Here is a 21,563-nt window from a genome sequence, read left to right on the forward strand (position 1 = left end):
AATTACACACACTGGTAGAGACATCATTAAGTGTGCCAATTTTTTTGGCGAGAACAGGACATAACAGATCGTTTGATACGTTACTGGTACACAATGTGCCAGCCGGATCTACCAGTATAGTGCTAGATGACCAGCATGGTGTCTGAGTTTGGAGCTTGCTGCTTCTTTTTTCTCTGCGTTTTCCTTTTATTTCTGTCTCTTTAGTCTTGTATTTTAGTTTCCAAGCTTCGGCTTGTCGTTGCTCCTCAAAAAAAAAAAAAAAACAACGGTTCGATTGGTGCATCGCTAGATCCTTTTCGACCATCCTAAACAAAATCATCATTACGAAAAGATAATTTTCCATCTCCATCGTCCCCTGATAGGAGAGAATCCAATATAGGGATCTTCAGAACTAGTCTAGTTAGTATGCTTCAAGAAGAAAACCAAAATCAAGGAAGTCATCGTCGTAGTACAAGGCATCTACCCGCAAGAAGATGGTTCCATTTCATAATGTACCCGCAAAATGAAGGAGGGGAGCCCATATACTCATGATCAAAAACTGTCTTGATCTCGTCAAAAAACAGTTATTCTGGGGAAGGAACCTCGGAGACAATAGAAGAGGATTAGTTGTCTCCGGAAATAGCTGACGACAACACCTGAGGCTCAGAGGTAACTGCCTCGATCTCACAAAAAGACAATTACGGTACGAGTCATATGACATGAACTTCGGGCACATGAGATGAGGATGAACAACCTGTAAGACGCAGCTCGCAATATGTAAGATTCAGAGGTTTTATTTTTTCCAAGGGAAATTAATCGCTATTAATTCTTCCTAATTGATATTTTGCTAAAAGATAAGTGCAACGAATATGAATTCTTTTAAACTGAGTTAAGTTGAGAAAAGAGGCAGTAGTTGGACCATAACACAATCATTCATATCATAGTTTTCATCTTTATGCTGAATATACCTTTAAAACAAAAAAATTACAAGTACTCAAGTAAGCTAATGTCACTTCACGACTTATGAATGCAGCCAGCAGACGCAAGATATAGACAAATATGAAGAGTATGCCCACCTGGGGACCAAGGACAAGTTTAGTAGGCAAACCGATTAAGCTTGTGGTTTTTCTAAGTTATATAAGACCCCTAAACTCAGTTTCATGATATAGCTTGACCATCAATTTCTAAGTAAAAAGCTAATGATTATTTCAAGTATCCGCCAAAAAGTTTTCATAAGATTCTTCTCAACATCTCATGATTTTATGCAAACCATTCAATGTAGATAATGTTTTGTCATCAGTTTCACGTAGATCCTACTGTGGGCACAATTGAACATGATTACAATCGCCCCTCAACAAAACACAAACATCTTATGATTCAATGGCAGTCCAGCGCCCAGAAAAGAAAAAAGTATGATTATATACCGGTCGAGCATACACAAAAATCTCACCTCGTATTTGGCAACCACTTCGCTAAGCTCCTTCAAGTCAGCCTTTGTGAAAATTAACGCCACATTACCCTGATTGAATGATCAAACCACGAAATAATTAGCATTCTCTTCAAAATGAGGTGAAATGGTAACAAGATTCTATCAATCATCACAGCAGTATCTTAATTGCTTTCAAGAATTAACGCAATTACATCAAGACTAACAATTTTTAAAAGTTTACGATCTAGATAGACAGAGGGCTCGAAGATGAAGAGAAGAGAGGCAGTGGATCACTTACGACAAGAAGTGGGAGAAGGTTGAGGAAAGCCTTGTTACCAGAGGAGTCAGCATCCATTTTTATAGTGCGCCGCTTCAAGGTATTCTTACCCAGGACCATCACAGAGTCCTCATGAAGATCCCTTCGAATCTTTTGAAGTTGGTTGGATTCAGCATTGTCGGTTGATATCACCAGTATTTGGCCGTACTCTTTCAGAAGCTTCCACAACTTTGCTTCGTACGCTGCTTTCCACGGCTTCACCGCGATGGCTGACGCCGTCATGGCAATTTGGGTCCTCTGGTTTGAAAGCCTCGGAGCAGAATCGAGGATGGGGATTCGGGAACACCGCCGGCGATTTCACCTCACTTCTGATTAAATCTCAATGGGCTAACCAAGGTTCAAATATTAGCCCATTGGGCTTTTTGTCAACCCACTTCACCGTTAATTCACTTTTGGGATAAATTCATGATTCGTTTTTTTTTGGATACAAAATTAAAAGTTTCAAACCCGAGCAGAAGTTCAAGGTAATTTTAAAAAAAAAAAAAACCCGAGCAGAAGTTGAAAATGACGTAGGAGCAAATGAAGCGCTGACGAATCCGACCCAGTGGGGCCCGGTTAGTTGAGATCCAAAATGAGGAGCATAGGCTGCCTCTCCGGGTTGTCGGAGACATTGCACGCATCTCTCCAATGGCCCCTGGCTTCCGAGATCGTACGTCGGAGTTCCGATCTCTCTCTCAAACTCTGAAGAAGGTTGAGGGACTCTCTTTGCCTAATCAAGCTGAAGATGCTCCTTCCACATCGAAACAGTATACTCCCGTGTCCTATTCTAGATCTGAATTCAACAGAAAGGCCTCTCGAATCGGGTTGGGTATCCATGAAACCTCCCAGAAGATTTCGAGGCTTGCTCAATGTAAAGCTACCTCTTTCGTCACTTTTGTTTTCATCTTTTGCGTGTAAGGAGAAGAGCTGTTGGCCTTATTCCTGAAAAATTGTCGACTTCGCTTTTTGGGGCTTACCGCATGCCACTTGTTGGATATGCAAATGAAAGCGGAAAAGAACTATGAAATCGATTTATGGGATGTGATTTCATTGCATTGCGTTGTATATCTTAGAAGCCTATTTTAAAGTTGTTTGTTTGGGACTTTAATGGTTGCATATAAGGTATCTAGACGTTACTGACTCGAGTTTCCTTTGAATGTGCATGGGACCTTGCAGTGGCAAAGAAGTCATCCATGTTTAATGACCCCACTGTGGAAATACAAGAATTAACGGCTGTTATTAAGAATGACATCACGGCATTGAATTCAGCTCTTTCAGATTTGCAAACGATTCAAAACATGGAAACAGCTGATGGAAATTATTCGGACGATAGAATTGTTCATTCAACAGCTGTTTGTGATGACCTAAAGGGTAAACTTATGGGGGCAACTAAGCAGTTTCAAGATGTGCTAACTACTAGGACAGAGGTTAATGAGGACTAATTCTTCATATTTATGGCATCCTTTTTTTCCACCACAGTTTCGTTAATATTGTGCATATGCTCCCTACAGAATATCAAAGCTCATGAGAATAGGAAGCAGATATTTTCCAAGAAAGCATCTAGGGACAATCCTTTCCAGCATCGACCAAAGGGAGTGACTGAGCCACCCCCTTGGTCAATTTCATTAAATGCACCTGAAAGTTCGCAGCAAACATCAGCGTGAGCAACAGTTTTGTGGTTATAGTTTAACAAGTGTTATACCTTGACATAAATATGTTTTCTCCGTCTTAGCTTTCATCATGTAAATTTAGGTTGTTTGGCACAAACAATTATCTTCCTCCACCACTAGTTCTTCTCTTTTATGCTTCTGTTAAGGCATGGAGATAACCCTACTAGTCATGGTTTTCCAAAAATCATGCTTTCTCAATCTTGACGGAGCAAAAAAAAAAAAAAATCTCGCATATGATTATGTAAGCAACTCTAACTTCTCCATCATGGATCGATCAATCTTACCATATGTATATGAGTATGTAAGCATGTTTCCAAGACGAATTTTTGTTGTTAGGTCTCTTGGCATGATTCCTATATCATCCAAACTCTGTTATCCTAATACAATTGTTTTTTCTCAGTGCCTGATTGTCAGAACTTAACAGGTCTTGTAATGCCCACAATGTAATACTGAAGCTTGACTTTTGCTGTTGCACCTTTAATAAGTAGATAATTAGTAATCAATGTGGTAATCATCTAACAGAAACAAGACACTTGTATTTGATTTCATTTTATTGTTGATCTCATGTTGTCTTGCTGTTAAATTTTTTAAAAATATCAGACCTGCTAAGTTTGATTTCTGTTGGCCAAATGTTCGAATTGATTGACCTGTGGGAGTCTAATTTTACTCATTGATTTGTATTTATCTATGTTTTTCAAACAGATCCCTTTCAAATGAAGTTACACCGAGCAATCAATTAAGGTATGCTCTAATTACTTTGAAATCGAACATTAAGTTGACCTTTTTACTGTTCTATATAACATGGACCATATTCAGTGTTTTGTTTTGCCATTATTAGAGTAAAAATAACTGATTTAGTTAGACAGTTTTAGTTTACAGCTATCACTAACTTATGTATAGCAGATGTATATATAAAGACAAGTGTAGTCCATTATGAATTTAGAAATAATATTCAGATTTCTCTCATTTTTCCTTTTCTCTCTCTCACACGTATTAGCCATACTTTAAAATTCTGTGGTCGTCATATTTGGCATACTTGCAGTATTGGCCACATGGGTTGTGAATGTTCTAAGATTGTAAACCTTATGTTCATATTTCTTATGTGCGTGGCTTATGCACCTGAATATCAAAATAATCTAATCTGGAGAATCCTATTGTCATGGCCACCCAAAGCGATATGTACTTATGGAGGGTTTAAAACTATTAATGTTCCAAGCGTGCTTTTGGATCACCTGCTTGGTAAAAGGCAAAATGTGGGCTGAATAACTGTTAAATTGATTTATTGGAAAAAGACTTGCTGAAATTAATTTTTGTAGGTTTCCGATTCCAAATGGTTTTGTGATTTTTGTATATTAAGCTTGAGTCTATGGTTTCTTCAAAAATTCTCTTGCAATATGACAGCATTTAAAAAAAAAAAAAAAACAAATTGGCTATTCAGAAGGAGCTTCCTGATCCTCAAAACCGTGGCAATACAAAGCCATTGAATGAAATGATTTGATAGGCAATTCAAAATAACGTGATATAGAGAGGATGGTCCGTGTCTAATATATAGACATAATACTTGGCAACTTTTGCCGATCTTGCTGATGCAGACGGAGGTTAGCTGCTGACAACACTCCATCCCAGCAAATGGAAATGTCTATGATGCAGCAAGTTGTCTCGAGACAAGAAAGTTTTAGTCAGAGTCGTGCTACTGCTCTGCACAGTGTGGAATCTACTATCACAGAACTTAGTGGGATCTTCACTCATTTGGCCACAATGGTTGCTCATCAAGGGGAGTTAGCTATCAGGTTTGGCTCAATTGACTTGATTGTTTCGATACTTGTACTCAGGCATTCCAAGCTGTTCACATGTTCAACAATCTCAATCAACTCTATCAAACTTGAATTGGCAGGATTGACGACAACATGGATGAGTCATTGGCAAATGTTGAAGGAGCTCACAGTTCTTTATTGAAGCATCTCAGGCAAATATCATCGAATAGGTGGCTTCTGATCAAGATATTTGCTATTCTGATACTTTTTCTGCTAATATTCATGTTCTTCGTGGCCTAAATAACTCGTGTTTATCCAATCGCACAAGCGTTGGTGGTGGCTTATTTGGATTTGTTTGTTTTCCTCCATCTAGCGAGGCAAAAATGGTAAGGGAGCCAAATGAAGAGTTATACGTGTAACAGATGGGTTTTTTTTTTTCCCCCCCTTCACAAGTTGAGAGGGCGCCACTGATCTGTAAAGATTTGCATTCCCAGATTCTGTCGTTTGGGATGGCGATATATACACCAAAACTCATAGTCGAATGCAGATTATGCAAGCTAAGTTAAAAATGTTACGAGTGCTGGGTATGGTGAATTGATGATGCGAAAGGACCCTGATTGTTTTACCTTGGGTAAAAGACGGAGAAAGACGGTAGTATGTTTTATCAATATGATCATAGCGCACGTATTGCCGATGCATGCTAGTTATCGTATTGGTGGCTACGACTTTCCGTTGTTTTTGGCTAATTGCCTATTACCTCTAGTTTTTAATATAAGATCTCGTTCACTAATTTAAAAATTAAAAAAATGAGATAAATTATTTAATTATAATATATATCTCATTATATTCCTAAAATACTTATTTGCATTATTAAGTTATATATCAATTAGATAAATTAGTTTGAAGAACAATAGTAAGCATGGATATTTCAAACTAATTTTATTAAAGATAGGAGGTCTTATCACAAGGTTTATTTTTGGAGTTATCTTTAGGCATGTACTAAGTGTCATGTTTATTCAACCATCCTATATTTGCTTATCTTAATGAGGGGTGACGTGAACATGGATTTTTTTTTTTCCCCCCTCGGGGTTTCATATTTTCAACGCGTTTGGCAATCGAGTTATCTGACTAATAGGGCCAGGATAGATCGAGCGTCTGAATTCTATGCATTACTATTAATTAATCATGTTAGAACAACTCTGCCCCCAGTTTTATACAGTAAAGCGTGTAGTTAGGAAAGCGTCACTTCTAGGTATTCAACTGAAAATAAAGAAGAATAGCAACGATGCTCGCAGATCGATGTGTTGGCAGATAACTAGTAGTCGGAGTCTGAAGAGGATATAATGTAAATCTTACCGCCCATAACAGTTGAAAATCTACAGGCAAAGCAAACTGGATGAGTGGTGGGGTAGACAGAGCGATCGTCGAATAATGTGAAGCATACGGACAGAAGGTGATGTCGTGAAGGCAGAGGCAGGGTCAGTTAAAGAGAAAATGAGAATAACGTCTGTGATCGAAAGTGATGAAGAAGCGATGGGATGAAGTTGAAGTAGGAATAAGAGAAGGGGAGGGCGCATCAACATAAAGGATGGTGATGGTGGGCAAAGTACCGCGAAGATAGAGGATTTTTTTTTTTTTAAAAGAAAAAAGAATTAAACATCCAAGAAAGAGAAAAGTGGGAACATAGCAAGAGAGGAATGGCAACTAAGGACATGAGCTGAAGCTTTAGCAGATCACTTCTCATCAATCCAATAGCGAATTTCACTAATTCGGAGGATTCATTTGTCTTCAGATGCCGCCCCTCTTGTGTTGAAAAGGTCCTCTCTCCGTTATTATTAATGATGCACTAAGTTAATCCTTATAATTAAGCCGAATATAGCAATGATGAATGAGTGGGAAGCTGAATATTTGGGAAGCCTCATACATGCATGGCACGACAGAGGGAAAAGGCCTTCAAATGAGTGGAGCAGTGATTACTCGAAGACATGCGGCTGCGACCAAAATGATGGCCAACGCCATACTCCCATAATGAAAGAGAACGATACAATTCATTAACCGAATCATACATGGCATGTTGTTCCCTCAACTAAACTCAGTCACCTATCCCATATCCTATTCGACTGCAACTTCATATACATATATACTCTATCATTGTGAGTGTCAGTGTGTGTGTCTCTCTCTCTCTATATATATATATATGAACCTCATCCCAAGTAAGGGAAAGAACCAATCATGTTGGGGTTGCCCCAGCATTCAAATACCTGCACTCACATTGCTCTAATGATGAATCCCAGAATGGGAATTGATGATATGATCACTTTATAGACTGCTCAGTGGCCTCCCAATTAAAGATGGATATATATACTTCTACTTCATGCCCAGCATTCATGATTCCTGGTCCTACCCCTCCCTTTCATACTTATCTCACCACGCATTTTCATCAGAACTCTATTTTGTACCTAATTACACCTGCATATTGGGTACTAAATTACCATAAGCCCATGTCATGGGAGTTGTTCTCATTTTACTTTCCACTCCAAAGATGGAACGGCTGCAGAATAATACACAAGTTTTAGACTTTTAGCCCTAAAAGTGTTTGTTTGGATTAGCATTCTTAAAACCGATTTTTGGATTCCAACTTTTTTTTTTGGGATTTTAATTTAGAATTATAAAAGCTAGACCAAACATGCAATAAAAGGAAAAAACGAAAAGCAAAGCTTGAGACTTGCAAAGGATGAGAATTCAAAAGGAAGCTTTTCAAGATAGGGGGGGGAAAGGCAAATAAATCCTACACTTCCCTTTCCGTTGGTGTATATCTCTTAATAATAGATCTTTCTCTTTGGTGGGCACCTCCATTATTCCTTCTAATCATCAATTTAAGCTCGGACCCTCTCTTTTTAGGTTATGCATGACTTAAATACGCAAATATAAATCCCGCAGCAGCAGCGCAATAATTGTTGTCACATTGATATGATTAGAATCGTGGCGGTGCTTCCAATTTGCTGAATTTGCAAGATCTTGAAAACCCCACAAAAAAAAAAAAAAAAACCCCAGAAAATAATCAAGGCTCGAGCTTGCGTGTTGATTTTAATCTACGCTTCATGTGATGCTTTACCGAACTTGTGGATTACCTCAGACGTTTTTGCCTCGAAACTTGACACAAAAAATAAATAAGATCCCAAAGTTCTCTCGCCCTTATCGTATTTCACCACTTACAGTCCCGAATTATGTATAAAGAATGATTCACCCACAGAAGATTATACTTGTTCATGATTCACAGGCCAAATACTGCCAATTACTTACCGATGTAGGAGAAAATCAACATTTGGTACTTGAATAGAATGTTTTACAAAAGAAAATGGGCTGACTTGTTAAGTTGGAGGGAGCTTATAAAAAAGATTCTCCTATCCTTGGATGGCGCATGGAACTGCCAAGAGATGCACAAATTATGCTCCATGGAATGGAATTTGAGAGGCTCAAGTATATGAAGGGAATAGGATATAATGCTCAATCCCGTGAATGAATCCACTGAGGGCAGAGACCATGCTAAATTACCATTGAAGCAAATGATTAGTCAAGAGTCAGGGGGAAAATGGGAGACAAGCAGCATATTAAGGAAAAGTTAAGCCCAGTTTGAATCAGGCTGGTCCCACCCATGCACTGAGCATGTTAATTAACCTCAATCATAAGCCAAGCTAATTGTGATACTGCTCTACATTTTCTTTCTCCTTTTAGTTTAAAATGAAAGTTCGAATGCATGCTGCTAGCTTTTTTGACTACCGAAAGGAGTCGTTCACCAAATTCTTTTACCAACGAGACATTTTTGTCTCTCTGTTTGTTTTTTTCTCTTCTCATGTTAAAGTCGAGGCTTCTCCTAATATTATCATGATATCGAGCTTGATTTCTCACTTGCACAGCTGTACTCGTTTCTTTATTTTCATGCTTGAGTGCTAGTACTTGATTTTAATTTATTAGATTTTTAAAAAAATACGACAGTAAATAACAATGTCAAATTCTAAAAGCTTTCGGGGAACGAATTTGTAGGGTTATCGATATATAAAATTGATACTTTTTTTCATGCTTCCGGGAAATGCGTGCGATGATTGAGTTTTTCTCCTTTCTTCCCTTGTTGTCTGCTTTTTAATCCCACCACCTGCTACACAAGTTGGGACAAAATTAAACTAAGAGAAGATCTCAAACAGAAACAGTTCACCGTCAACGTTACTGCTGAAACGCCATTTATTGAGTATGTGATGGTCTATTTTTCTTTTCTTTTCTGTCTCCAGCTTATAATGAAATTGAAATTTCTACAAAATAATTCTACTTTTATTGCCGCTTTCACTGATCAGTCTGTCTAAACGGCCGTAGCCAAACGAGAACAAAAAGAAAAAAGAACAGGGCGAGAGAGCAAGGACACACTATAAGAGAAGCTAAAGCAAGGAGATAGTTTTGACGTATTTGTTTCTTCAATTCTTTCTGTAAGATCTCGATCCTCTAAATCCAAAGTTCAGGCTCAACGTTCATCAAAGGCCTCAATTTTGGTTCTTTGTCATCCCGACAAGAAAAAACTTTCAATCATCTTAGAGGAAGCATAAGCAGTACAGGTTTCTTGCTTGCTGGGTTTCCAACTTTCCATTCCATGTGCAGAGCTCACGTGTATATTTAAGACATGTCAGGTCTTTGAACTGGATGCTGGAGAGAGTTGTTTAGAAGGATTCACAAGATACCTACCTTATTTTCCACTGACTGGTCCCTGCCTTCCTCTGTTACAGTACAGAGCGACATCGACCAATACTAGGTAACTTGATTTTGATATCCTCCACGAGAGCGATTTCCTTCTGTTGAGTTTTTTCTGGGAATGGTTCATGCTTGACTCTGTGCAGGTGTTTCCAAAGTTCATAACCTATCAACAATGCTGCCTCAGAAACAAGCCGAAGAATCCATGATGTCAAGCCTTAATCAGACGATTGAGCATGAAGAAGGAGAGGGAGAGAAGGAGGACAGTTCATCTTTCAGCCTCAAAAGTCTTCTCTGGCACGGCGGGTCAGTCTACGATGCTTGGTTCAGCTGTGCGTCAAATCAGGTGATAAACATGAAATTCTAACTCTTTAAGGATTCATTCGGAAGGTGGAAGAGATTTTCGATATCCCTTTTCCGGTTTTGTGCCCCGCAGGTTGCCCAGGTTCTGTTAACTCTGCCATATTCTTTCTCTCAACTTGGAATGCTTTCAGGCATCATATTTCAAGTCTTCTATGGCCTTCTTGGTAGCTGGACTGCTTATATAATCAGCATTCTGTACATCGAGTACAGAAGCCGAAAAGAGAAAGAGAACGTCAGCTTCAAAAACCATGTCATTCAGGTTAATCATCCAAAAACCATTTTACTCTGGATTTCCATTTAGATCGAGTGCCGTAGCTTTTGGTTTCAATCTGAGCAGTGGTTCGAAGTGTTGGATGGTTTACTGGGTCCATACTGGAAAGCAATAGGATTGGCCTTCAACTGTACTTTTCTCCTGTTTGGATCTGTCATCCAGCTTATAGCTTGTGCAAGGTATTTGTAAGCAGAGTAGTTATCGGTTTCTTGGGGTATATATATGGGGATTTCTTTCACAAGTAAACGACCTGGGCATCCTTTTGCAGTAACATATACTACATAAATGACAAATTGGACAAGAGGACATGGACTTACATTTTCGGAGCATGCTGTGCCACGACGGTGTTCATACCCTCATTCCACAATTACAGGATTTGGTCCTTCCTTGGGCTGGGCATGACCACCTACACCGCTTGGTATCTGACCATCGCGGCCCTTGTTCATGGCCAGGTAGGTATTTCAGACCCACTGACACCCTCCATTGCTGAAGCCCTTCTTCAATCTGAAACTTCATCGACAAAAACGCTTTGCAGGTTGAAAATGTGACGCACTCCGGCCCCACCAAGTTGGTTTTGTATTTTACAGGCGCCACCAACATTCTCTATACTTTCGGCGGCCACGCCGTTACAGTGTAGCCTCTTTTTCCCTTTCCTTTCTTCTTTCCACTGTCGAATTAGGCAAATAAATCATGATGTTTTTCTTTATTGCTTGAGACAATCATCGACTAGAGCAAGACAAGTTCATCGCACACCCAACTTTCTTCGCTTGCAGCTTTTTTTCCCTTGGCTCTAGTGGGACCCCAGACGCAAGACAAAAAGGATATCTATCACCTTTAACTACCCTAGCTTTCCTGGGCAAGTACAGGGAACAAATACCGTAGAGGGACTAACAAACCTATGATATATAATTATACGGAATACGGAAATTAGAAGAAGCTAGTTTAATAATTGAAGTATGGAGTAACAAGTGAGAAATGACTGATGCAGGGAAATCATGCACGCGATGTGGAAGCCTCAGAAGTTCAAATACGTATATTTGTTTGCTACTCTGTACGTGTTTACGCTGACACTACCATCTGCAGCAGCCGTCTACTGGGCCTTCGGTGACAAACTTCTCGACCACTCCAACGCCTTCTCCCTCATCCCTCACTCCCCTTGGCGTGACGCCGCTATCATTCTCATGCTCATTCACCAGGTAAGTTTTGCAAAGATAGAGACCAAGTGCGTACGAATTCAAGTTGAAATAATTTTATGTAATTTGGCAGTTCATTACATTCGGGTTTGCATGCACCCCATTGTACTTCGTGTGGGAGAAAGTGATAGGAATGCACGACACGAAGAGCATTTGCGTGAGAGCCCTCGCTCGCTTGCCTGTGGTTATACCAATATGGTTTCTGGCCATTATTTTCCCTTTCTTCGGCCCCATAAACTCGGCGGTAGGAGCTCTTCTGGTCAGCTTCACCGTGTACATCATCCCTGCTCTGGCCCATATGCTCACTTACAGGTCCCCGTCGGCACGACAGAATGCGGCAGAGAAGCTGCCGGCTTTCATCCGAAGCTGGACTGCGATGTATGTGGTGAATGCATTTGTGGTGGTGTGGGTGCTGGTGGTTGGCTTTGGGTTTGGTGGGTGGGCGAGCATGGCCAATTTCATCAAGCAGGTTGACACATTCGGTCTATTCGCCAAGTGCTACCAGTGTCCCTCCAACCACACTTCACTTCACTGATATGTCGCCGTCGGGAGCTGTATTTTTGTTTAATCCCAGGAACCTATATACACACTTTACTCTCCATTAATTCTCATGTTTCCTTGTACTATTAATTTATGTCCAGGATAGTCCTCTGTAATTGCCACTTGCCTGTGATGAAATAAAGATGTCTCAAATTCCCTGCAATGGCGCCGATTGGGAATATTTCGGCAAAAGAATGATGTTAGGAATCTGGCGTGTATTGTGCCGTAGTTAACATAAAAGGGAGAACGTATTGAAGCAATAATAGATGCCGTACATGTTCAGGAGGGGCGGGGGTTTGAACTCTGAATGTTTTAATTGCAATGCTCAATGAATTACGTCGATTTAGATGCCTCGGCATCAATTCATGTACTCGTCTATAAAAGGAGTGTGAGTGATGGGCAGAGTTTATTGCTAATAATATGGGTTCAATCTATCAATCCGCTAAAAATAACAGGTCAGGATTGACTAAAAGTCAACTCGTCATTAAACGAATCTTTTCAATCCGTATTGTCAAGTCCGCAACCCGTGAGCTAACCCTAATTTATTTTGTATTTTTAAAATTTTTAAAATTATTATAATTGTATTATTATATAATATTATATTTAAAAATTACCTATATAATTTATTTGATACTTTCAGTTAAATATTTCAAATAAAAATAAAAATATCATTATATTTTTAAAATATTGAATAAGAAAAAAATTAAAAGATAAAAAAATTCAAAAAAAAAATTGTTGGCGAGTTGGTGGGTTAGTTGGTGGGCTAACCCACCAACCCACCTTGGTTAGTTAGGGTTGGCTAAAACCCACTCCACCTTCAAACGATACTTTTCAACCTAATCTATATGGGTTAAACTTGTCACGGGCCAACCCGCAACCCGTGAGTTGGCCCGTATTACCACTCCTAACAGAGTTCTATTCATAGTAGGTGATTTGACTTCATGCCGGTGGATCAAAATGCGAGGCACATCGTGATTCCAAACGAGGCCTAAATTTAAATTAAATAACCTATTATCTTATGATAATAACAAAATAATCTTAATTATATGTGGTCTCATGTTTTATCACACCTAGATGATACATATCTCTTAAAATGCACACGAAATCTTTTTTTTTTTAATTAACTAAAGAGTCAAGTATTAACGACATGAAGTTAAGTAGGATCAAATTGTGACCTCCTACTTCTATAGAAGCGTCCAAGGCTTTTGGCAAAAAAATGCAGACACTAGACAATAAGATTTTAAGAGTGTTCAGTGTTGATATATAAATTTAATTGAAAGATAACAAAGATGTGAAATAAATAAAAGCCAGACACGAACAATTAGAGTTAGAATTACAGTATTTTAAATTTCAAGATAAAAGAATAGAAGAAGGGAGCACAAGAAGTGGCCATCAACAAAGTATCAGAAATGAAGTTTCAAGATTTCAGTAGTGTGCAATGTTTGGTATATAAATTTAATCAGACGATAATAAAGACGTGAAATAAATAGAAGCAAGGCATGCATAATTAGAGCTAAAATTATAGTATGTGAACTTTTAAAACAATAGAATAGGAGAAAAATCCACCAAAAGAATAGGATAAAAGAATGCGAGAAGAGCCCATGAACAAAATATCAGACATGGGATTTGAAGATTTCAATATTGTGTAGTGTTGCTGCATAAATTTAATCGAATGATAATAAAGACGTGAAACAAATAAAAAATAAGGCACTCATAATTAGAGTTATAATTGCAATATTTAAAATTATAAGATAATAAAATAAAATAAAATAAAAGAGCGCAGAAAGTAGCCACCAACAAAGTATCAAAAGCGAAATTTTAAGATTTTAATAATCCACAATATTAATATATAAATTTAATCAAAAGATGATAAAGAGTTGAAATAAATAAAAGTGAGGCAAGTATAATTAAAAGTAGAATTACAGTATTCTGTCTCGCTAAATGGGCGTTAGGTGCAGCTGAAGGCTTCACGTGTTTCAGCTCCCCTCCGGACTTCCTTACTGATTTTTTAAATTCTGACGTAGACTTTTAGTGGGGTTTTGTATTTGTTTGTTTTCTTTTTTGATCAAAAAGAATTACAGTATTCAAAATTTTAAGATAACAAAAGAGGGGAGAGGAGTGTAAAAAGCGGCCAATTCAACAACAAAGTATCAGAAGAGACCAGATTCTAGGCCACATATCAGTAGGAGAAACAGAGATCAATCGTTCGCTTCAAACAATATGCCTCTCGCGCCAATTCCGTAAAGCAGCCGCTTCATTTTTTTTTTTGTTGCTATTTTTAGTTTTAATTAGATATTTGTATGTATAACGTCGGATTTGTCCTAATTATTTTTCTCTTTTTCCAAAAAATTGTAATTATGTTGAAGGACGCTTTTGATTTATTACGACAATTGAAAAAAAAGGGGCACACACAAAGATGTTTCAAAATCAGTTAATCAGTTTTCCTATTATATTTTATTACTTTCTATTCTTAATATAAAAATTAATTGACTAATTTAATTAGATTAAAAAAATTAATTAAATTGATTATTTATAACAAACAGATTTTTTTAAAATATTCTTGCTAATTATATTATGTTATAAAACTTTTAATATATCATATGTAACTACTATAGGGACTATCTTAAAAAAATACTCCTCTGGTCTTTAATATAAGACCCATTTAATTAATTTAATTAGATTAAAGAAGTTAGGTACGTTAGTTAATTATAAGAAAAGTGACACATTTTTTCTAAAACACCGTAATCATCTTTCTTAATACCCTCTCTCCCTCTTTTACTTGATTATGATTGAAGGAGTATCCATAGGGGTAATTTAAAGAAAATTGATAAATATGAGAAATAGATCTTATATTTAAGACCAAAATCAACTCAAAAATTGTGTCCTATATTAAGGATCGGAAGAGTATATAAATATTAGACACAAAATAAAAGAATTGAAATTTTATATTTAAAATTAAATTAAAAATCAAATTAATTTTTATAATAAGTACGAAAATAGTACTAGAATTTCGCAAGTCGCAATCTTCCGCCGGAAACTAATTATGAACGTATCTCGACTAATTGACTGAAGAACTGCATCTATAATTCCGTAACTTTTTGAGCAAATGAACGAGAGCGTTTTTATGCAGTGTGCTATTTTCTTTCCTGCTTTTTTGGGTTCTTGAAATGGTAACAAATCTAGATCCTGATTTTACATATCTTGTCATTCCTCTTGTTTCCGGAGCTGGCGTATTCCCTTCCCCGTGGAAATAGGGAGCAAAACCCAACCCTGGGCTTGTTCCCGGTACAAATAGCAGCTTTCTGCAAATCCCTTTCAGGATATGGCTTCCAGATTTGTTTCATCCATCCCCATGTCTGCCAATAACTTCACAGTCCCCGCCCTGGGCTTCTCCCACCGCTTGGTTCCCTTCCACATCCGCCTCTCTCCGCCACCGGTCACTGCCATTTCCTTGGGAACCTCAATATCATCTGCTCCTGTTACGATCAGGTCCTCGTCCCTTTCCATCCCATCCACTGGTGAGTCAGCATTTACTCGCGTTCCTTATTTTTTCCCTCAATATTCATTTTTCAAGAAATTGTAGCCAAAATGATCTGAAACATAGGGCGCAGTCTCCTCCCCCATGATTTGGCATGGAATATGCTTTATTTTGGTATTTTCGTTTAAAAAACAAAAGCTCTGTTAAAGTGGCTTCGCATTTTATTTGTTTGGAATGATGCGACTGTCGATAGTTTAGAGAATGCAAGTGATAAAGACCAAATTATTGAATTCGATTGTAGAAACTTTGATATCATATGGGCGATCATTTCGTTCTGAAAGTTTAAAATTTATGGAATGAGGAGGCGGGTCTTCATGAATCATCTGAGCATTTACCTTTTTTTAGCAGTTGATGAAGCCGGCAGGAAGTTTGTTGAAGCCTCAAAACATGGAAATTTGATTCCCCTCTACCAGTGCATATTCGCTGACCAGCTTACCCCTGTTCTTGCATACCGATGTTTGGTTAAGGAAGATGACCGCGAGGCTCCGAGCTTTCTCTTTGAATCTGTGGAGCCTAATGTCCAAGTTTCTGTTGTGAGTGCTTGCATAGCTTCGTGATTTTGAATTTACTAGTTGTTTGCCTATATATCGAAATATGGGTTGGTATATGTTGTAGGGCCGCTATAGTGTTGTCGGGGCTCAACCAGTCATGGAAATTGTGGCAAAGGAGAATAAAGTTACAATAACGGACCATGAATTTGGGCATCTGACTGAGGAAATTGTTGATGATCCAATGTCGATTCCCAGAAGAATCTCAAAGGGTTGGAAACCCTGTCTCACTGACGAGCTTCCGGATGCATTCTGCGGTAGGTGTAACAACATGTTATTTCTATGGCGCCCGTGCTCTGAAAACGGGGTCTTTCCAAGAATGGACCTTTACACTTCATACTGATTTCTCTCTCTCAGCTTATCAGGGAAAGAGGGCATGGCACAAACAAATGGATACATTTCAATATTATTTGCCAAACTGAAAGCAACTAGAAATAGTTATACGAGTATATATAAAGGCAATGAGAGTGAACTTTTTTTATCTGATTGCATGAATAAAGCATGGATGCTGACAGGTGGTGTGTTGAATGACGTACATTTTACCTGAAGAAAATGAAAAATCCTAAAGGCTGGGGCATGATAGGTTGAAGATGCACGCTTGGAAACGCTTACATATTTCAATGCACGTTGGTTTTTCCCTCAAGCAAAAAAAAAAAAAAAACCATTTTCCTCGAAGGTTGAAATTTCTCAATGCATTATATATCATCATTTCTCTGTGGCGTTTTGGATATAACGATGGGTTCTGAAAATTGAACCGTGTGACTTTGCAAAACCTAAATGAACTGCTTGTGAATAAGATTTTGTATCGAGTGTTCTGTCAAATCCAGGAACATGCCACTGTTTTTTGTCCTTATATGGGCCTTTACCTATTTATCTTAATTTGGGTATAAGATGTGCATTTGTTGCGCAATTTTCTTGTGCTTATAATCGTTATCTGCAAAACTCTAATCAGCATAAGCTGCTGCTACAGGAGGCTGGGCGGGTTATTTTTCATATGACACAGTTCGCTACGTTGAAAAGAAAAAGCTACCATTTTCAAAGGCTCCGGAGGACGACAGACACCTTGCGGACATACATCTGGGCCTCTATGATGATGTGGTTGTGTTTGATCATGTGGAGAAGGTATTTACTTCTTTGCTTCATAAGCAACATCAATAAGTGATGACATAGGTCTGTGTTCTTACTTCGCAGTATATGCTTGAGATCATTTCCATGACATGGTATGGCCTAAATATCTTTTCCTTCGCTATTTCTCTCATCGGTGAAAGTTAGTTATTGGCTGAAGAGCAGTCTCGCAGTGTCCTTCTGTGAGACATGTTGGACGCATATAGGTTTAGACATTATGTGTGGGATGGAATTCATGAGAATCACTGTGATTGAGTAGGTACTGAATAACTTATGGAATTGATATGATTGGTCATTTTGCATTCAACACATTCAAATTTCATGATTATCCAACGGCTACTGAAATGCCAAGGACGTATGATCTCTGAATTAACTTGAACACTTTTTTGGTTGTTTCAATTTCTTCCCTGCTTAATGCCAAATAGAAAGCATACGTAATTCATTGGGTGAAGCTGGACCGATACTCCTCTGCCGAGGAAGCTTACAAAAAGGGGATGGAACGGCTAGAAAAGCTAGTGTCAAGATTAAAAGATGTCGAGCCGTAAGTTATCCATCATCGTATTTAATAATTTAAATAAAATTTTTAAGTCAAATTGATTTTGATTTTGAATTTTGAATTGATAGCCCAAGGCTATCTCCAGGTGATGTGAATTTGCAGACTCGCCGTTTTGGTCCTCCTTTGAAGACGTCGAATATGACAAGCGAAGAATACAAGGCGGCAGTCGTTCAGGCGAAACAACATATTGAGGCAGGGGATATTTTCCAGATTGTATTAAGTCAACGTTTTGAGCGCAGAACATTTGCTGATCCGTTTGAAATATATAGAGCACTGAGAGTTGTCAATCCGAGTCCGTATATGGCTTATTTGCAGGTTTTCTTCAGTCACTGGTTCTTTCTGTATTTATTTCCGTGAAGCTTGTTATAATATTCAATCGGGAAAGTTGTGGTTCATAAGATACTTGTGCTGTCGTTATAATTTTGTATTTGCTCAAACAGGCTCGAGGATGTATTCTGGCTGCTTCGAGTCCTGAAATCCTTACTCGCGTGAAGAAGGTAGCTTTATACTGATTGAATTTGTCGGAGATATACCCAGGCGTCATATTAGTTTTATCAAATTACTCTGTCCTTTATTTGAATTGGGAAATTTATCACGATCATGTCATCAACAGAATAAGATAGTGAATCGTCCATTGGCTGGGACAATTAGAAGGGGCAAGACTTTAGAAGAAGATAAGAAGCTAGAGGTGAAACTTCTGAGTGATGAAAAGCAATGCGCGGAGCATGTCATGCTTGTTGATTTAGGACGCAATGACGTTGGGAAGGTTTGTCTTATAACTTGCTTGATTTGTGATGAATACTCGGCTACTGTGATGATTCTGATTATTGGAATTTCGTGTTCAGGTCTCAAAACCTGGTTCTGTGAAAGTGGAAAAGCTTATGAATGTTGAACGGTATTCCCATGTCATGCATATAAGCTCAACGGTGAGAACATGTTTCGTTGCTCGATGGCTGTTAGTATTCTGAGTAATTTACAGGAGGTTCCCTTTGCAAGTTGCATTGGTTAGGGTCATTAAGGATTCGACTTATTCCCTCTGTCTTATTTAACTCAAGTAGCAAAAAGTAGAACAAAAATGGGAAGGGGAAAAAACAGAAACTATTAGCTCTTGATATGATTATGGGATAAATTGCCTTTTATATTAACCAGTGTTCACTATTGGCAGTATGACCTTGAAGTGAGATTAAAGTTTGATTTTTTGTGTCCATTGGTCCAATTTGACACAATTATGTATAAAGCATGCGTTAAATTATGAGTCAATACTCGATATTTATCAAGTAATAAATTATTTATTTTTTTTAAAGGTCACGGGCGAGTTGCCAGACCATTTGACAGGATGGGATGCCCTGCGCGCCGCATTACCTGTTGGAACCGTCAGTGGAGCCCCAAAGGTATACTTCTCTCTTTTTTTTCTTATAATTTCTTATGCACTTTCCAAATTATAAAGATGGGTTACGTATTGGATAAATTACCTCATCGGTTAAAGTATATCCTGCTATTTCGTTTCTGCAGCATGCCACTTGATCATGAAAGATGTTTGATCTCCTCTTGCTTTTGTTCCTTGGCTTCCTTTTCATGATCATAGGTGTCTTTCTATTAGGCTAAACTCAAGCAATATTGTTTTGATAGGTCATTGGGTAGATTTCTAGCAAAATAACACTGAGGTGATGGTTACCTCGAAGGGGGGAAAGCCGTCTTTAGCATTTTAATTCATGACTTTCCGGTTTTGTTTGTGGTTGCATGTTCATATTTTAGGAGTAAAATCCCAGGCACACATTATAGTAGAACTTTGCCCTCCTTCGTTGTCGTGTGACCTTTCAGCCTCAACTAGCAAAGTTTTGGGGATTTGAAGCGCTCATTTATGATTGCAGGTGAAGGCCATGGAATTGATAGATGAGATGGAGGTGACGAGGCGTGGGCCTTACAGTGGAGGCTTTGGGTGGATCTCTTTCACTGAGGACATGGACATTGCGCTAGCTCTCAGGACAATGGTATTTCAAACAGGAATTAGATATGATACTATGTACTCGTACAAAGGCAAGAACCAGCGCAAGGAATGGATCGCTCATCTTCAAGCTGGTGCTGGTATCGTGGCTGACAGTGTCCCTGAGGACGAGCACCAAGAGTGTCAAAACAAAGCTGCCGGTCTTGGTCGCGCCATTGACTTGGCTGAATCTGCTTTTGTTCATAAATGAGATCTACAAACAATAAGCACGAGAATATGTATCCCCTCTGAAATTTTAGATCTCTCACAAGCGGAACTCATCACTATGCGAGATTTATATATATATATATTGCACGTGTTTCCATCCCCGTTATTACTTTTTTTTCCTGTCTAAAACTCCGACTACCCAACGATGCAAGCCTTCATGGCAACTTAAAATGACGTTGACCAGTCTCTGAATTATTGTTCGCTACGATTGCTTTCCCCCTAAACTTGGTCTTTTATCGATTGAAGAAAAACATCAACAAATCAAGAAATAAATATACTGAGGCGAAATCTATAAGACGTACTGTTTGTTGAGCGCGTCTTCTGCGCCTGTCATTACAGGGACGACGCCGCGTGACCTGGAGGAGTGGGTGACGTTGGACTCCTTGAACCAGAAAAGCCTGCCTTGCTTGAGCACGAACCACCGGTCCGGATGTACTCGCCCTGTTTGGTGAGTCATCCGGCACGCTCGGGGTTCGACTAGAATTCCGCATCGTCGCAATCGGTGGGGAAGTTGAATGGCGGGTGAATTTACAGAATATAGAGCACGAATCAACAGTGATGAGACCGTTGTCCTGCCCATGCGGAAAGCAGCTCGGGGATTGCGTTTATGTAATTTATTATTTTTTTAAAACAACGATATGATTTATTTTTGTCTTCGCGGGTCAAAAGAAATCAACTGCATGAAACGACAGAAGTTTTATTTGTCGAAGTCTTTTTTTTTACTGATTTAATAAGAAAAATTTATATATCTCTTTTTTATTTTTTTAATTTATAAATGTTAATTTATAAATATCGAAGTGGTGAGTTCGAGGGTTTTTGGGCTATCACACGCTCGACTTGTCTATTTCAATCCATCGCAGTTTGATATAATAATTTGTGTTGACTCGATGGAATTAATGGTGTGGGAACAAGCGCTTTGCAATACGAATTGATTTTGGATTGTGAGGGAAGTTCAATATGCAGGTTGTTGAGCCAGATATTAAAAGTCTGCTAATATAGGATTGCTTTACTTGCTAAAAATGAGCATGAACAGTATGGAAGAAGAATGATTGTGTTTAATATGAAAGAGAAGGGAGGGAAAGAGCATGTGCACGCGGAAGCAGAGACGAGAAAGGCACCCGTGGGGGGCACGTGCATGCGCCTACACTCCAACTTAGTTGCCTCTCAATTGGCTTATCCTCATTTTCTCAACCCTCGCATCATTATCCCCTCTTCTCCCTCCTCGTCACTCGCCATAGGGGTGCCCAGAATACACGTCTCCTCCGCGATATAATATTAATTAAGCCGCCCCACAGTTATTCCAAGCGAGAATGTTGGGGTATGTGATAAGAT

At 38.6% G+C, this 21,563-nt stretch overlaps 4 protein-coding genes across 4 annotated transcripts; 3 read left to right on the top strand and 1 right to left on the bottom strand.

Annotated features, from left to right (window-relative positions):
• Positions 1–211: 211 nt before the first annotated feature.
• LOC114748443 (60S acidic ribosomal protein P0-like) lies at positions 212–16,279 on the bottom strand. The gene is made up of 5 exons (XM_028936838.1): positions 16,273–16,279; positions 5,642–5,647; positions 1,707–1,983; positions 1,430–1,498; positions 212–733 (listed from the first exon to the last, which is right to left on the bottom strand). Exons 3-5 carry the CDS (start codon positions 1,965–1,967, stop codon positions 485–487), a joined length of 579 nt encoding a protein of 192 aa, XP_028792671.1. The 5' UTR covers positions 1,968–1,983; positions 5,642–5,647; positions 16,273–16,279; the 3' UTR covers positions 212–484.
• Positions 2,345–5,870, top strand: LOC114748439 (syntaxin-31). Its single transcript, XM_028936836.1, has 6 exons — positions 2,345–2,595; positions 2,901–3,151; positions 3,236–3,384; positions 4,097–4,135; positions 4,987–5,184; positions 5,289–5,870. Exons 1-6 carry the CDS (start codon positions 2,373–2,375, stop codon positions 5,446–5,448), a joined length of 1,020 nt encoding a protein of 339 aa, XP_028792669.1. The 5' UTR covers positions 2,345–2,372; the 3' UTR covers positions 5,449–5,870.
• Positions 9,500–12,444, top strand: LOC114748436 (auxin transporter-like protein 1). The gene is made up of 8 exons (XM_028936832.1): positions 9,500–9,946; positions 10,032–10,231; positions 10,322–10,507; positions 10,586–10,698; positions 10,788–10,971; positions 11,055–11,152; positions 11,508–11,715; positions 11,786–12,444. Exons 2-8 carry the CDS (start codon positions 10,061–10,063, stop codon positions 12,245–12,247), a joined length of 1,422 nt encoding a protein of 473 aa, XP_028792665.1. The 5' UTR covers positions 9,500–9,946; positions 10,032–10,060; the 3' UTR covers positions 12,248–12,444.
• LOC114748434 (anthranilate synthase alpha subunit 1, chloroplastic) lies at positions 15,534–20,341 on the top strand. Its single transcript, XM_028936828.1, has 11 exons — positions 15,534–15,770; positions 16,139–16,323; positions 16,406–16,595; positions 17,309–17,460; positions 17,889–18,004; positions 18,088–18,334; positions 18,460–18,516; positions 18,633–18,785; positions 18,865–18,945; positions 19,324–19,410; positions 19,891–20,341. Exons 1-11 carry the CDS (start codon positions 15,575–15,577, stop codon positions 20,212–20,214), a joined length of 1,788 nt encoding a protein of 595 aa, XP_028792661.1. The 5' UTR covers positions 15,534–15,574; the 3' UTR covers positions 20,215–20,341.
• The last annotated feature ends 1,222 nt before the right edge of the window (positions 20,342–21,563 follow it).

This window comes from Neltuma alba, unplaced genomic scaffold (genome assembly GCF_004799145.2).
Source record: "Neltuma alba isolate B1F8T4 unplaced genomic scaffold, ASM479914v2 tig00005722_pilon, whole genome shotgun sequence".
NCBI classification, from domain to species: Eukaryota; Viridiplantae; Streptophyta; class Magnoliopsida; order Fabales; family Fabaceae; genus Neltuma; species Neltuma alba.

Coding starts and splice junctions, on each gene's coding strand:
- LOC114748443 (XM_028936838.1), bottom strand. CDS start 1,967: ATGACGGCGTCAGCCATCGCGGTGAAGCCGTGGAAAGCAGCGTACGAA. Junction 1,499..1,706: donor ACCTTCTCCCACTTCTTGTC/GTAAGTGATCCA, acceptor TCATTCAATCAG/GGTAATGTGGCGTTAATTTT. Junction 734..1,429: donor AAGTGGTTGCCAAATACGAG/GTGAGATTTTTG, acceptor TGCGTCTTACAG/GTTGTTCATCCTCATCTCAT.
- LOC114748439 (XM_028936836.1), top strand. CDS start 2,373: ATGGCCCCTGGCTTCCGAGATCGTACGTCGGAGTTCCGATCTCTCTCT. Junction 2,596..2,900: donor GATTTCGAGGCTTGCTCAAT/GTAAAGCTACCT, acceptor GGGACCTTGCAG/TGGCAAAGAAGTCATCCATG. Junction 3,385..4,096: donor AGTTCGCAGCAAACATCAGC/GTGAGCAACAGT, acceptor TTTTTCAAACAG/ATCCCTTTCAAATGAAGTTA.
- LOC114748436 (XM_028936832.1), top strand. CDS start 10,061: ATGCTGCCTCAGAAACAAGCCGAAGAATCCATGATGTCAAGCCTTAAT. Junction 10,972..11,054: donor CGGCCCTTGTTCATGGCCAG/GTAGGTATTTCA, acceptor AACGCTTTGCAG/GTTGAAAATGTGACGCACTC. Junction 11,716..11,785: donor TTCTCATGCTCATTCACCAG/GTAAGTTTTGCA, acceptor GTAATTTGGCAG/TTCATTACATTCGGGTTTGC.
- LOC114748434 (XM_028936828.1), top strand. CDS start 15,575: ATGGCTTCCAGATTTGTTTCATCCATCCCCATGTCTGCCAATAACTTC. Junction 17,461..17,888: donor TGTTTGATCATGTGGAGAAG/GTATTTACTTCT, acceptor AATGCCAAATAG/AAAGCATACGTAATTCATTG. Junction 18,335..18,459: donor CGTATATGGCTTATTTGCAG/GTTTTCTTCAGT, acceptor TTGCTCAAACAG/GCTCGAGGATGTATTCTGGC.